The sequence below is a fragment of the Gobio gobio genome, assembly GCF_949357685.1.
Source record: "Gobio gobio genome assembly, chromosome: 11".
Taxonomy (NCBI): Eukaryota; Metazoa; Chordata; class Actinopteri; order Cypriniformes; family Gobionidae; genus Gobio; species Gobio gobio.
In genome coordinates this window covers 49,661,016-49,677,546 of record NC_137104.1, presented here as the reverse complement: position 1 = coordinate 49,677,546, position 16,531 = coordinate 49,661,016, and the positions used below count along the sequence as shown (strand labels likewise).

Genomic DNA, 16,531 nt, shown 5'->3' with positions numbered 1-16,531 from the left:
AGCCGTTTTGAGGACAGTGAAAACAGCAGTATACAGATAAGTAAATTGTGTGAAAAATACTGTGTTTTTTTACACGCGAAACATGAACACGTTATATTGCACACTGTAAACACAATCAAAGCTTCAAAAAAACATGAAAAACGGGACCTTTAAACAATCTAAGCGTGACAAAACAAGAGAACGCGCTGTGTGTCAGTGTCCTGTCTGTGTTGGTGTGTCCCTCGTTACGCTCCCTAGTTCAATAATCAGGGCACTGATCAGGGAGTCGGCCACATTCATGTACGCGATATACTGATTCACCACCTAGGAAGCTAATCGAGGGACACCCGGACACACACACGCACACACCAGTCTCGTGCACACATTGAGTTCTCTTTCATTCTTGATCAAAAAATAACAACACAGAGAATTTTGCCAAAATGCTGTTTTGCGGAATATTCTCATAATAGGAGTCTTAAATTAGTTAAATAACGTCTTAAATAAACTTGTGAGAAAATGAGATGCGCGTCAGATCCGCGTCATGTTCGTCAGCGGCAGTTCTTAAAGTGAAAGCAGCATTGATGAGGTCCGTCATTAATGTTCATCAAAGAACAACGGGAACAGAAAAAAAATAGTAGTTTTAATGATGATTCATCTATTAGTTCATTTATTATTTATGCAGTCAAGAAACGTGTTGATAACTTTATTCAATTTCTGTGTAGACTATGTCTATAGTAAATATAACATTTATTAATGGTTTTATGTGAAGATTGTTCAATTAAATTAAGTTATTTTTTTAAAGCCTAATAAATGTTGAAATTGGTAGCTTTCAGTTATACTGTAATGTAACTTCATTAATGTTTCATAGAGACATTAGTATCAGTGATACTGGCCTTCATTCATAAAAATATGCCATTACAACATATTTAAAATATGCGGTCTTTAAATTGTTTCTTCATTAATTTGGAGAGTAACTGAAATTACTACAATATCAAAATATTTAAAACTTCAATGTTTTTTTAATTGCGATTAATCATGATTAATTACAGAAGAAAAGCTATAATATATATATATATATATATATATATATATATATATATATATAGTGTAAAAGCACTGATATTGATATCTGATACAGGTCTTTCAATGGTCAGTATGTGATATGGATGGCTGATATAATGCGGATACATGAGGTAAATGATCTACATAGAAATTAGGGATGCCATTATACTCAATATAATATTGAACCGTTCGGTACGGCATTCACGGTTCAATACGCGCTTGTGAATTGCGGTTTTGCATTTAATTAATTATTTTTCTACAAATTCTTTAATTTGCCTCCATCCCAATATACTGAACAACGCAACATACATTCACATCACACGTTAGTGGTAGAGTTATACTCACGGAACTCTATAGTTATTCACAATCACGAAAGTTCATTATTTGCATGCGTTTTACAGCCTTGCCGGTTAAACATGCGCTTTTCCGAGCGCGCGCACTAAAAGCCTGTCAAACACGCGATTACTGGACTAAGTAGTCGTCTTACTTCACTAATACTGTCAAATACACACAAGGTTAACATAAACACAGTCGGATATGTCTAAAGTGAAAGTAACATCGGCGTGTGTCTGTATATCAGATGCAAGGAGGTCTTAAATTGACAGCAGCGCAGCCGAGTGAACACGCTGTCCTTAAAGGGACAGTTCACCTCTAAAATGATGTCATTATTTACTCACTCTAATATTGTTCATAACCTGTTTTCATTTCTCGATGACAGAATTTTCATTTTTGAGTGAACTATCCCTTAAATGTTAATACAACAACTAAAGACAAAGAGAAAATCACTCACCCACTCACTGAAAAACTTTAATACAGTAGCTTTAATAAGAATCAATGTATATTTTTTAGTGAAGTCTATATTTATTTTTTCAATTTCATACTTAAATGCTGCTGTACAGCTCTGAGCTGCCAGTGTAAATCTTTATATATATTTATTTTATATTTTACAATACACTAGGAATGTGTACAAGGTTTTTTTTTAAGTACAGTTTTAAGTTTAAGTAAGGTTTTTCAATTATTTTAAGTAAAAGAAAGAAAATAAAGAAATAAAAAAATAGAATTTTTTCTCCTTAACCTCTTGCGGTTCCTGCCGCTTAAAATAGAATAGCAAAAAACTGATGTGATAAGCCATCAGAACCGAACCGAAAACCGTGGTTAAAAACCGAGGTATGTATTAAACCGTGGACTAACTGTATTGTTGCATCCCTTATAGAAATACTGAATTTAAATTAACCACAGTAAAATATTCACTATATCTAATAGACAAGCTGATTTGAAACTTTCTTCTGACTGCTGAAATCAATCTCTCAGAAAAAAATCTAAGACAGAACATACTTTTGACAGCACTATTGGTAGATTTGTAACTGACTTTTTTTTGTGACATTTTAACTGTAATAAAACATCTTCTAACATTGGCCTTAAACTGACAATGCACAACACACAGAATATGCTAACAACATTTTGAGACGTTTATAAAAAATGTAGTTTATAAAACATAACATGAAACTCGTATATCTCAGTTCTCTAGGGGAAGTGATGTCATCGCAGACCTGCAGAGGTGATTGACAGCTGTTGAGTTCTGCGTTCACCAGCGGACTGAAGCAGCATTAGCACAGCTATAGATAAATATTGACTTTCTTCTGTGCCAGACACCGGCAATTTATCAAGATCACATGTTCCTCTGTCTATGATTCCAAATCAACTCACACAGAATGACAGTTTGACAATCCACTTCCTTCTCTCAGACGTCCAGTTATACACAAGCAGAGGGTTTGTGAAGAGGTGAGGCATTCACACTATCAGTGATGCACCATTAGGGGGCGCTAGAGAGTGAGGATCAGAGGTAGACCACGTCTTTCCTCACTGAACTAAAAGCTATACAGCAGCCCAAATAAATAATTAAAAATGTCTCAATGTCATTGCATTAAATAAAGCATCAAGTGTCAGTATCTGTGCTCAAAAGTAGCAAGATCTTTTCTTATCTCAGGTCCACTAATGTTTGACATCTTCAAAGTTGCATTTTTCTTCATTTTCACAACAGTGTATCTTCATTTATTAAAGGTCCTTTTTATTTAATCATTTATGTTGTTTTTAGAAATGTCTTTCTGTGAGCACTTGACTGAATCCTGTTAAAGTTAATTCTATACAAAATAAATTAAATTAATTAATTAATTAATTAAACAACAACCAATTAACTAAATCAACTAACTAACTAAATTTAAATAAATAAATCTCTATGCATAAATTATTTCTTATTCCCCTCATTGTCTAGCAGGTAGTCCTATAAATAGACTAAACTATTTATTGAATAACTCAAAAGAACAGCTAAAAATCAAAACATGTTTCTAATGTTAATTTGTTTCAATTTGCCTTGGAAAACCTTTATAGTGTATATAAAAGTGTATGAATTAATTTAAAAGTGTGATTTCATGATCTGGAAAAGTCTTGAAAAACTATAATGACTAGCCTATTTTTATCAGACAGCTATTTGTGAATTAAAAATAAATAAATAAATAAATAAAAAGTATCCTTTAATCACAGAACACTGGAAATGACAATTAATTGGTCATAAAAAATGTGAACCCTGAAATGCATTTAGTCCCGGAACTATGGAATTTAACCATTTTAATTTAAAAGGTGCACTATGTAACTTTTCCGTCCACTAGAGGTCACCTATTCAAAACAAAGGCGTGAGCGCAGAATCTTGGGACATGTGGTCTTCACCTCACAGCCGGTGGGAGAGAGAGAATGTGTGGCGCATTTTGAAGCGCAAAATGAGACTACGAAGACCCCGTACTGTTGCCCACCTTAAGACTTGTTTGCAGGAAGAATGGGACAAAATTACACCAGAAACACTTCATCACTTAGTGTCTTCAGTCCCTAAACGTCTTTTAAGTGTTGTGAAAAGGAATGGCAACATTACAAAGTGGTAAATGCTTTACTGTCCCAACTTTTTGTTAAATGTGTTGCAGGTCTAAATGACAGGAAAGGATGCATATTTACAAATGACATGAAGTTGACCAGACAAAACATGAAATATTTTGTGTTCATATTGTCTGCAATGAAATACAAGTCAAAGTAAATTTAGAAATCACTTCTTTTTTTTTTTTTTTGCTTTTTTCATACTGTCCCAACTTTTTCTGATTTGGGGTTGTATAAGTATATATATATATCACGCTTTGATGATGGTCATAATTATGTGGTAACGTTACTGATAGGCTATTGTAGGCTACGGTAGCCTATAGTGGTTTATATTTCTTAATAAAATTGTGCCAGCTGGAACAAATGCTATAATGAAATTATGAATTATTACGGGTAGATCACCTAAAACAAATTAACAATGATACTAACGTTAGCGTTTCAGGTAGGACAGTAGATATATCAGCAAATATTCTCAAAGATTATTTTTGGAATATAATATAACAATGCACAATCACAGTAGTGACGGCGACTGGGTTAAACATTTACTGTATCTGAGGGAAATGTTGCAGCGCGTTCTGCCAGTCTCTTCAAAGGAAGATTACAAATGGCGACCGCCAAATTATTACACACAACGATTTCGTTTTGGTGGTTTGCTTGTCGATGTGAGTAATTTACAGGACTTTTCAAGTAATGTAACGTTAGACTTTTTTTAATATGCCTAAAACATACTGAGCTATTCCTAGATGTTTTGATTCTCGCGCCACCTGAGCTGACACTGACAGGCGGTTGTCATGACAATGAAGTAGTTTAGGGCGGCACAAGTTCACGTTCATTCTCTCTATCACACACACAATGCGCTCACACACACACCTTCAGTGAAATGGACTCACAAACCGTTTCAGCGTCGTGTTTAGTTGGCTGATGCCGATTGCCGAAACTGATTCTCTGGTGCTACTCAAGTCGCAATTTCAATCACACACACAGCGCGGCGGAGCAGGAATATCTGGACCACAGCCAATCAGAGGCAAAGACCTGCCCCATCTCGGTCTCAGATTGGTTTAGACCACGACATGATCCAACCATGAGTGTGTGAGTTCAGTGACAGTCAAAGGAGAGGCAAGCGCTTCGTTCGTGGAGAGGCAGCTGAGCGCTGGCAATGACGTTAGGTGCACCGGTGTGACCTAGGAAAAATTTTAGCACTCTAGAGCCCTGAGTCTGAAGCAGAGCAGGGCCGAGTGTTGTAGAGCTGAGGAACCGCTGGAGTGATTGTTAATGAGATGAACGCAACACACGCTTCGCGAGCAGCGGGACTTTTATTATGCCACAGTCGCCGGCGCCACTTCCGCTTTTCCGGTCATGAGTATGAGGTAACGCAGCTCAGTTTATCATATTAGACACATCTGAGTGTGTTGATGATGTTATGACTTTACTCTGTGAGTTCTCTCGGCGGCTGCTATGACACTTGTTCACACTGCAGTGAGAGGAAAGCGTCTCTGCAAAATAAACCCGTAAACCGAGGGTAACGCAGATATGACGTCATTGACAGGCGACTCCCTCACACGTCATGGTTCCTTGGTTAAAATAGCAATTTTCACACGATTTACACATAGTTGGAAACATTTGGGATATTGTAAGTACTCAACTGAACAAAATATATAACACGGTCCTAGTGGTTTTTGGATATTATAATGAAAAATGTTACATAGAGCACCTTTAAATTATTCATTTAAAATCATTACTTTATGCAGTTATTATTTAACATCATCACTCCTTGCTTCTGAAAAGCAGCTGTTATTACAGCAGAAATATCTCGGCCTACATTTAGGGTTTGAATATTGTCTTGGACAAAGAAGTGAGAACCAAAGTTCTAGACGATGTTTGAAACTTATTTTTTCAATGCTCATGTTCTTGCCTCCTTAAAATGAATCGCTTTTTAAATATTTGGATAAAAGCATCTGCTAAATGAATAAATGCAAATATTAGCGTCTTTACGCAAGCTGCTTTGATATCGCGTTACACAATGCAATGACACGCAGACATTTGTCTGACTGAAGTGTCCAAATAATCTTTGGAGTCACTGTACTATATTCCAAAACACTGTCTGGAAATGTGACACTCCATATGACAGACAGTCAGCTGAATGCAATACATTTGGCAATAACAAACACAGCTGTAATGGAAATCACATCTGTATAAGAGCTACAAACGCAGTATATAAAAGCACAGAAAACTAGAGGTTCTAGTTCAAGTCTGATGACCTACCACCTACAGTCATGAGAATATTCCCTCAGTCTGTTTTCAGCACTGAAATCTTTAACGGTTTTGGGAAGAAGTGGATGAATCTACGTGTGTAAAATTAAATTACTCACCCTCAAGCCAAGAGTCAGGATATTATTTATATAACTGAATGAAGAAAGTCATATACACCTATGGGGTGAGTAGATTATGGGATAATTTGGTGAACTTGTTCATTCGTCTTTGGCTCAAAGCCACTTGCTGCAAACTTTTCTTCGCAGAAGCTTCAAGTTTATTTCAAGTGAGTGAGATAAAATATTTTAACTCAATACCACATTTTGAGTCCTATTATTTCCTAGATGTAGTTTTGGTTTGAGGTCAAAGTTAACATACCTTGCGTTCGCTATACAACAGTGCGTGATGGTCACCCTGTCTGCAGGACATGCAAAAAGAAATAGGGGGGAAACACTTCAAATCTGCAGAGTCGTCTTCTAACCATCACACACACTGTTGTATAGCGCAGTGGTTTTCAAACCTGTCCTGGAGGCAGCCCAGCCCTTAACATTTTGTGTCTTCCTCATTTATAACACCTGATTCAACTCATCAGCTCATTAGTAGAGACTGCAAGAACTAAGGTCCCGTTCACACGGAGACGCGTTTAGCTGTATAAGACATTTTTTTGCATTGTATCAGAGTTTCGTCCACACGGATCTAACGATTTGGGAGCATGTAACCGATATTTTTTGAAACTGGGTCCCAGAGTGGATAAAGCTGAAACTGACACCCTTGCGTTCTCGTCATAGACTGTAAAAAAATATGGACGACGCAACTTCATTGGCTTCTGCTGAAGTAACTGAAGCCTCTGGAGTTCTGAATATGGCGCTGACATCTTGTGCAGATTTGGGACAGAGTCTGCGCAGTAGCATTCTCGGGGATGGAGTCTGCGCGGTAGACAGCAGGAAGTCGAGGTGCGATTATCAAAAGCGCGCCCACACTCTCACAGATGCAGAACAATTCATTATGTTGGTGTGAAATAAACAGTTATGGAAATGTAGAAATTAAAGCTAAAGCTCCAATCTCCTCCCAAAAATCCTGAAAAAAGTCAGTTGGTGCCTCAGTGACAACTTCACTCAGAGAAGCCGTCAATCTCAGCTGTCAATCATGACGTCACACCCCCCGTTTTTAAAGCATCAAATAAAACCAATACTAAAACCAAACTTATTTAAAAAACGAACACTTGAAATGAAATCGTGATAATGCCTACAATGACAGAACCCATCTTTTGGAGTGTAATTTGATATTGAAAGAACAAATTTTACAACCCGAACCTTGAGCAGGACGATTCTCAGTGATGCTATTCAGTTTGAGGTACATTATGAGATGTTTCAACTGTAATTCCTCAACGTCAGCATTAACAAGTGTACTTCCATTATTAAGCATTGTCTTCTCTTCCGGTTTGGTTTGAATCCGCGTTCACGACGCCACAGTGACGCTGCTGACGTGTTATCTGGTGAGATACCAGATAACACGTCACAGCGTCTTACGTCAGCAGCGTCACTGTGGCGTCGTGAACGCGGATTCAAACCAAACCGGAAGAGAGGACAATGCTTAATAAAGTCTTAGTTTTTGTTATTTTTGGACCAAAATGTATTGTCGACGCTTCAAAAGAGACTAACTAACCAAATGATGTCACATATGGACTACTTTGATGATGTTTTCATTACCTTTCTGGACGTGGACAGCAAAGTGTGCATACACTTACATTCAAAGGACTGAAAGCCCTCGGACTAAATCTAAAATATCTTAAACTGTGTTCCGAGGATGAACGGAGGTCTTACGGGTGTGGAACAACATTGGGGTGAGTCATTAATGGAAGAAATTTCATTTTTGGGTGAACTAACCCTTTAATAGACACAGTTTTAGGTAATAGTGGCCCACAGCTGATTTACTGTAGTATTTCAGACAATAATAATGTGAGTTAGCCAGAGACCTACACAATATGAAACACAATAAACACATTGTAGAGCACAGCGTCTTCTCGACCTGATGCTATACAGTATCCGCTGCAGTGTTTGAGGTGGTTCAAGTTTTCCCTGGTGTCTGCGGTGGACGGGCAATATGCTAATGTTTCGTTTTGACGTCACTGTGAAACGGCTTGGGGTTAGTTTAAAAAACGATTTGTTTAATTGACTCAGAGTTGACTCTTACTTTTAAGAGACAATAACTTTATATACGCTGCACGTTCAGATTTAAAACTTTGCAAGATGTTTTCATTCACTTAGAACCATGTTACACAGAGCACATCAAAATGCTGTCATGATTCTGTCTTCTGCACACTATCAGTAATAATCAATGTTTTTTTTAGAGTTTAGGGTGGATTTCAGCCCTTAAAAAGGCAACAGAGATGCAACTTTAAATTGCAGGGCAACAGAGAAAACACATTTGCAGTGTCAACATGCTGGTTCATGTTACCTGAGGTTTGGTCACATCTTTGGCGGACAGCCGAACGGCTCCATCACTGCTGGCGGCTTTATCTTCCTCGACATCAGAGCTCTTTTCTTCAGAACCATCCTCCTCTTCCTCATCATCATCCTCCTCATCTTCATCATCACTGTCACTCCCCGATTCTTCAAGCCCGGAGAAGACGCTCTCCTCACTGTCTGACAGATCAGCCTGATCTTCATCACCATCATCTAGATGACCATCTTTACCGCCGTCCTTATCAAAGATGGGCAGCTGAGAAAGAAACATGAAAAAGTGTCAGTGTAAGTTTGAAAGAATCAGCAGACACATGCAAACTCATTACTGCATAATCATATACACATACATTTAATTTTACGTTTGTAATGAAATACATACATGGATCAAAAGGTTTTCAATGACATGAGACATTTATATATAGTCATGTGCTTCCTTACTTTAATAATATACAATTGTTATATAATATAAAACACAGTAGAAAGTATAAACACTAAACAGGGTAAACCAAGTAAAAGAGAAAGCTTTACACGTACTCCGTGAGGTGTCTATTCATATGTATTATTAAACGTATTATTAATCTCAATTGTATTATTATTGTCCATCTTATTCAGTCAAAACGCTACAATTTAGTGTCGCGCTACATAAACACACGTGCTATTATATAACGCGTTATGTAGGACTACAGTCTGACTGCTTCAAAACAACGTTGTATCAATATAGTATCAAATCATACCTGTTCGTCTTCATTCTCCTCTATATTTCGTTTTTTATTCTTTAATTTAGTCATGGTGCCGCTGTGAGTTGGACGCATGCTGGAACTGCGACCATGTGGGTTTGAATCCGTGACGTCAAGGGTCAAACCACGACGCTTTCGGTTTATTTTACATGCTTTTTATATAAAACATTTAAAATTATCATTATTTTTGCATTTGCTTCAAAAATAACGTTTTATAAAATATAATGTTTTCGATTTGATTGCGTTTTATTATAACCGTGCCTGAGGCAAAAGGTTAAAGTTCAACGTTGAACGCGTGCACGTTTAAAACCGTTAATTTTTCAAATTAATTGTTTCAAATGCATTAAAACGAATAGAAAGAGAAGTGTACTTGTTTTTATTTATGTGTTTAGTATTTATGTATATTTTTAATTGGGGTGATATTTTTAAACAGTCGTCGCGATTGCGTCATCAGAGCCCGACGCTTCTCAGCGCTGCTTGTTTTCTACGCAGTTTCGTCGCGATGTGGATTTAATGGAAATTTCCACTCCTTCTGTATCATTATTAACAGATATTCTGATTAAATTATTTTAGATATCGCTCTTTAAACGGGATACGGATATTCTGAGGAGGAAAGAGAACCAATTTCGTGTATTTGAAGAGCGTAATCTGCGTTCGTACTGAAACACTTTTAGTTTGTAACTCTGCTCGTCTTCATCGGTGACTCATTACAGGGGTTCATTCGTCGTCAGAAACAATAACTAAACTATCTGTGATGGAGTATCACAGTGTAGGGCCCGGAGGGGTGATAGTCTCGGGTAACAATGTACCTGCGTTTCTGACCAAACTCTGGACGCTGGTGGAGGATCCGGACACAGACCCTTTAATCTGCTGGAGTCCTGTGAGTTCTTGTTTTGGGTTTCATGTGGTTAGGGGAAGGTTTACAGGGCTGGATTATAGTTAGATTAATTTGTAATGAACAAGTTTTAGGCCTTAACCAGTACGTCCAAATATAACATCTGATATGGAGGTACAGGATTCTGAATTTCCTGTAGTTTTGCCTTCTATTTATAAATGGCCCTGCTGATACTTGGGCTAAAGGGGCCTGAGACCGTTTACAGATCCGTCTTGTAGTTTACATTCAATAGTCATGAGCCAGTTTAGACTCTTTTAATAACGTGTAAAGTGTTTAATTAATTGTATTTGTGTCCTGACTAAATCTGGAGTATTATAAGTGGATTTGCTTGGTGCTTTTGTTTCTTTAGGCTGACTGTCAGTGCCAGGACAGACTACAGATCTGTAAATCGCTGGTTTAGTCTCAGATTCTTTTGACGTCTTGTAGATCTGTCATTGATTTGTTCACTACTAAACTATTAGGCCTGTATTCACAGACAGGGCTTAGATTAAGCCAGGGTTAGACTTTAGTTCAGTTAAGTAGCTTTTATACATGTGCCTTAGAAAAAAAAACATTACTCGTGTGCATTGTGGGAGAAAATGGTGGCACTGACATATTTTAAGAGATGTCAGGGCAAGTTGCTTTCAGTTAAAACAGCTCAAACATGCGTTTTAATCTGGGACTAGATTAAAGGGATGGTTTACCCAAAAATGAAAATTCTGTAATTAATTATTGACCCTCATGTCGTTCCAAACGCTTAAGACTTTCGTTCATCTTTGAAACACAAATGAAGATCTTTTTTGTTGAAATCTGAGAGCTTTCTGTTCCTCCATTGACAGCTACGCAATTACCACTTTGATGCTTCAAAAAGAGACTTGATCGTTTTATATGAAGAACAGATTTAATTTAGGCTTTTATTCACATATAAACATAGATCAGCGAACGTAAACAGAAGCTGCCAAACCTGCTTGACATGCGAGACTGAACCTCATTGGTTCTTGCTGAAGCTCAAATGTTCTGCGTAACACGAAAATGAACCTCATTGGTTCTTGAGGAAGCTCAAATGTTCTGCGTAACACGAAAATGAACCTCATTGGTTCTCGCTGAAGCTCAAATGTTCTGCGTAACACGAAAATTAACCTCATTGGTTCTCGCTGAAGCCCAAACGTGCTGCGAAACACAAGAATGAACCTCATTGGTTTTTGCTGAAGCTCAAACGTGCTCCGTAACACGAATGAACCTCATTGGTTCTTGCTGAAGCTCAAACGTGCTGCGTAACACGAATGAACCTCATTGGTTCTTGAGGAAGCTCAAATGTTCTGCGTAACATGAAAATTAACCTCATTGGTTCTCACTGAAGCTCAAATGTTCTGCGTAACACGAAAATTAACCTCATTGGTTCTCGCTGAAGCTCAAACGTGCTGCGTAACACGAAAATGAACCTCATTGGTTCTTGCTGAAGCTCAAACGTGCTGCGAAACGCAAGAATGAACCTCATTGGTTCTTGCTGAAGCTCAAATGTTCTGCGAAACACGAGAATGAACCTCATTGGTTCTCGCTGAAGCTCAAACGTGCTGCGAAACACGAGAATGAACCTCATTGGTTCTCGCTGAAGCTCAAACGTGCTCCGTAACACGAATTAACCTAATTGGTTCTTGCTGAAGCTCAAACGTGCTCCGTAACACGAATTAACCTCATTGGTTCTTGAGGAAGCTCAAATGTTCTGCGTAACACCAGAATGAACCTCATTGGTTCTTGCTGAAGCTCAAATGTTCTGCGTAACACGAAAATTAACCTCATTGGTTCTTGCTGAAGCTCAAATGTTCTGCGTAACACCAGAATGAACCTCATTGGTTCTTGCTGAAGCTCAAACGTGCTCCGTAACACGAATGAACCTCATTGGTTCTTGAGGAAGCTCAAATGTTCTGCGAAACACGAGAATGAACCTCATTGGTTCTCGCTGAAGCTCAAATGTTCTGCCTAACACGAGAATGAACCTCATTGGTTCTTGCTGAAGCTCAAACGTGCTGTGTAACACGAGAATGAACCTCATTGGTTCTTGCTGAAGCTCAAACGTGCTCCGTAACACGAGAATAAACCTCATTGGTTCTCGCTGAAGCTCAAACGTGCTGCGTAACACCAGAATGAACCTCATTGGTTCTTGCTGAAGCTCAAACGTGCTGTGTAACACGAGAATGAACCTCATTGGTTCTTGCTGAAGCTCAAAGTGCTGTGTAACACGAGAATAAACCTCATTGGTTCTCGCTGAAGCTCAAACGTGCTGCGTAACACCAGAATGAACCTCATTGGTTCTTGCTGAAGCTCAAATGTTCTGCGTAACACGAGAATGAACCTCATTGGTTCTCGCTGAAGCTCAAACGTGTTGCGTAACACCAGAATGAACCTCATTGGTTCTCGCTGAAGCTCAAATGTTCTGCGTAACACGAGAATGAACCTCATTGGTTCTCGCTGAAGCTCAAACGTGCTGCGAAACACGAGAATGAACCTCATTGGTTCTTGCGGAAGCTCAAATGTTCTGCCTAACACGAGAATTAACCTCATTGGTTCTTGATCTCTTTATGAACTTTTTACAGCATCAAAGTGGTAGTTGCGTAGTTGACAATGGAGGGACAGAAAGCTCTCATATTTCATCAAAAATATCTTAATTTGTGTTCTGAAGATGAACGAAAGTCTTACGGGTTTGGAATGACTTGAGGGTCAATAATTAATGACAGACTTTTCAATTTTGGGTGAACTAACCATTTAAGCCTTGTCTTTGAAACTGGGGCCACTGTTTTAAGCATTTTTGATGTGTTTTCAGAATGGCACCAGCTTCCATGTGTTCGACCAGGGAAGGTTTTCCAAAGAAGTTCTGCCGAAGTACTTCAAGCACAATAACATGGCCAGTTTTGTTCGCCAGCTCAATATGTGTAAGTGTTCCAGCAGCTCGACAACAGAATCAACCTATTTAATCATTTGTACATTTTGACTATTTAATGGACCTGATCAACCAACCCAAATTATGTCATTATGCATTGCACCATAGACAATATATGCTGTTTTACACACAATAAATAGTTTTACATCCTTAATGTTTAGGTTGATATAAACAATTTGTGTGCTGTCAACATGGAAGGTTTAATTTGTATTTGTTCGAAGTCAGTATATTTTTAGTTGAGAGTTATTGTATTATTGTTAATGATACATTTTATTCATAGAGTAATTTTTAACAGCTTTATTCTCTCTATATTTCATTAATATGGGAGCAGAAGACATTTAACATGACAGAATTTGTCTTTCTTGTAGATGGTTTTCGGAAAGTTGTCCACATCGAGCAGGGTGGGCTGGTAAAACCGGAGAAGGACGACACCGAATTTCAGCATCCGTATTTCATCCGCGGACAGGAGACTCTTCTGGAGAACATCAAGAGGAAGGTAACAACGGTAAGTAGAAACTCATCTTGTTTATTCAGGGTTTTTCCTACATTGAAATTTTTTTGGCGGCCGCCAAAACAAATTTTTGTCCCGCCAAAGCTTTATTTGATGAGTTATTGTGATTTATGAATGATGTAGAATAGATGCTGCGCTTGTAACCGAGTGTCAGAGAGAACGATCAGAGCTCCTCCCCCGCACGCACGCTCTCTGTCTTCAAAATAAGCATTCTTAGTTTCTAATATTTCACATATTACGTTAATCAAAATCAAAAGGTCGGAAGACCGAATCCATGTTGCACGTGGCGCTATCAGACGATGTTTTCCTTTCATTACCGCTGGGTGTGAAATGCGCTCAAAAAACATTGACTGATTCTCTGACCAGCTGACATAAACCATACTTTCAATAAACGGGAAACAAATCGTGTCCAGTTATGAAGTGTTTTCTGTGTGTTGACAAATCTTTTGCGATGTTCTAACAGACGGGATTCACACACAACGCATCTGCTAATGTCCGATTCGCAACCTAATGACTCCTTTGAACCGAATCATTTTAACGACTGGTTAGAACAACTGATCTGTCCAACACTGAACTCACGTCACGAATCAGTTTAAATTTACTCAGAACACCTGAAATGAGAACACAAGTGTGCTTACACAATTTAGCAAGAGTGGGTGTAAGGGTTAGTTTTAATTATCCACAGTCTTTCAGCTTATTTATGTTCATAATGTGTAGTAAAATAAATAGCCTATAAATCACTTAGTTTAGACTGGAGTGAGGTGAACCCAGAACAAAGTTGTTGGTAGCTAGCTGATAATTTTATGAAATTGTATATGGCAGAAAATTAGGCTATTTGTTCATTTTTTTAAATACTACTTTTTAATATTGATATGATATACCAAAACAATTATCAGTAAATAGTGTAAAAATGAGGAACAAAAACAAACATCAAGGTATCCCACATGAAAAAATACAATAGTATATTATAGTATATTATAGTAAAATTACTATAGTGTTTTTGAACCATACTATAGTAAAGATACAACAGTAAATTGTAGTATATTGTAGTATATTATAGTATTTACTACACTTTGTTTATTTACTGTAGTATATTTACTATAATATACTATAGTATTTTTTCATGTGGGATCAAAATAAGATAAGCAAAAGTTACAAACTTTCTTTGAATTTATTTAAAATGTATTGTCAGTATTGTGCTTGCAGATCACGTGGGTAGGGTACTTTTTTACTGTGCGTGCGTGTGTGTGTATGGGTGACCATGTCTGTCAGCCACCACCGAAGACCATTTTTGACCCAGGAAAAACCCTGTTATTCAGGGAAATCTTCTCTTGCTGAAACATCTGAAGCTCTTCAAAATGAGCCGTTTGTGAGATGTGGGCCGCAGTGACCTTGAGTTTTGAATGCTCTCCAGGTATTTATAATTAGTTGTTATTTCGGAGGGGCTTTTTTGATCCAAAGCAGCTTACAGTCGGGCTGAAGTTCATTTAGGACACAGTTATGATGTCAGACCAGTAATGCGGTCTCAATTGGTCTGGATTTTTGGGGGATTCCCTGCTGCTCGTGTTTCACTTCTAAATTAACATTTACCAGAATTATGTTCTCCCACAGGGAAAAACTTAATAAAGTGGGATTATAAATGAACTTTTCTTACTGAGCAGAGGCTTTTCCAGCATTATGTGTAGTTTGTAATGCAGATGTGTTGCTGGAAGTGAAGGATTTTCTCCGTCATGTACACGTGATTGATTTTACTGATATATCTGCCATTTTCTGGTTTTTAATAAGTATGATTTTGGACAAGGATTTTCAAACTAGGGTCCAGAATTATTTTTCAAAATATTTAAAATGTTTTTTTAAACCTGTCAAATAACATTCATGTTAACACGTTATCTTTAAACATATTTTATGCAATAATTTTTTTTCATATTTACTGAATTTTATCCTATTCTTCTCATTCTTCTTTCTAAATACTAGTACAGAAATCATTGGATTAATCATAAATCAGTTAGGTAACACTTTATTTTAAGGTGACGTAGTTACATGTTACTACATGTTCGTACTATAGTAATAAGAGTACATTTTAAAATAAAGTGTAACCAAGTGTAATAAGTGTAATGTGCATATGTCTATAATATCACATAATATATAATCAGGGCTCCAGACTGCAACTAAATGGTCGCATTTTGCGACCTTTTTTCCTGCTTGTGCGACTGAATTTGGTTGGAGGTTGCACTGGTGCGACCACCGCGGTGCCCAACTGATAAGAGCTGCCATTTCTGTTACATATGAGAAACATCGGACGGCAAACGGAAGCGGAGCGGAACTGTAGTGCTGGGCGGTATACTGGTTCATACCGAATACCGGTATTTTTTTTTTTTATGATATGAATTTTTATGATACCGGTATGTCACTTAAATAGCGTTCGGAACACGGCGCAGTGCGTCATTGTTTGAGAGGGGACGCATTTCACTGTTGCACTGTACTAGTGAGCAGTCAGAGCAGCTGAGATCGCTTTACATGGCTGAATCCGAGATCGCCTCCTATACCCTCATTCACTATTCCCTACGTTATCACTTTATTTGAAGGAGTGAATGAAAACGAGTGCCTGAAGTCGGACAACCGTTGTGTGTACATCGGCTGTACACTCGTTATTGTGGTGCGATGTGGGATAGAATGAGTGCACTCAATAACATCCACTATGGTTTCGGACACCACTACAAAGCGCTGTCACCTCCAAATAATGCCCTATTTGAGGATATAGGGGGCGATTTCGGATTCAGCCCTTGATTACCG

General features: G+C 37.9%; 2 protein-coding genes across 3 annotated transcripts in view; one reads left to right on the top strand and one right to left on the bottom strand.

Annotated features, from left to right (window-relative positions):
* bop1 (BOP1 ribosomal biogenesis factor) overlaps window positions 1–9,523 on the bottom strand; it is a 105,249-nt gene extending 95,726 nt beyond the window's left edge. Inside the window, exons 1-2 of the mRNA XM_079829862.1 lie at window positions 9,413–9,523; window positions 8,671–8,934 (exon numbers count right to left, since the gene is read on the bottom strand). Coding sequence (XP_079685988.1) covers window positions 8,671–8,934; window positions 9,413–9,490 — 342 coding nt within the window. The 5' untranslated portion in view covers window positions 9,491–9,523. The remainder of the gene's footprint in view (window positions 1–8,670; window positions 8,935–9,412) is intronic.
* Window positions 9,524–9,846: 323 nt separating this feature from the next.
* hsf1 (heat shock transcription factor 1) overlaps window positions 9,847–16,531 on the top strand; it is a 34,922-nt gene continuing 28,237 nt past the window's right edge. Inside the window, exons 1-3 of one of the 2 annotated variants that reach the window (XM_079829882.1) lie at window positions 9,847–10,295; window positions 13,111–13,219; window positions 13,596–13,732. In XM_079829882.1, coding sequence (XP_079686008.1) covers window positions 10,170–10,295; window positions 13,111–13,219; window positions 13,596–13,732 — 372 coding nt within the window. In that variant the 5' untranslated portion in view covers window positions 9,847–10,169. The remainder of the gene's footprint in view (window positions 10,296–13,110; window positions 13,220–13,595; window positions 13,733–16,531) is intronic. The other variant, XM_079829881.1, reaches the window with a different exon arrangement.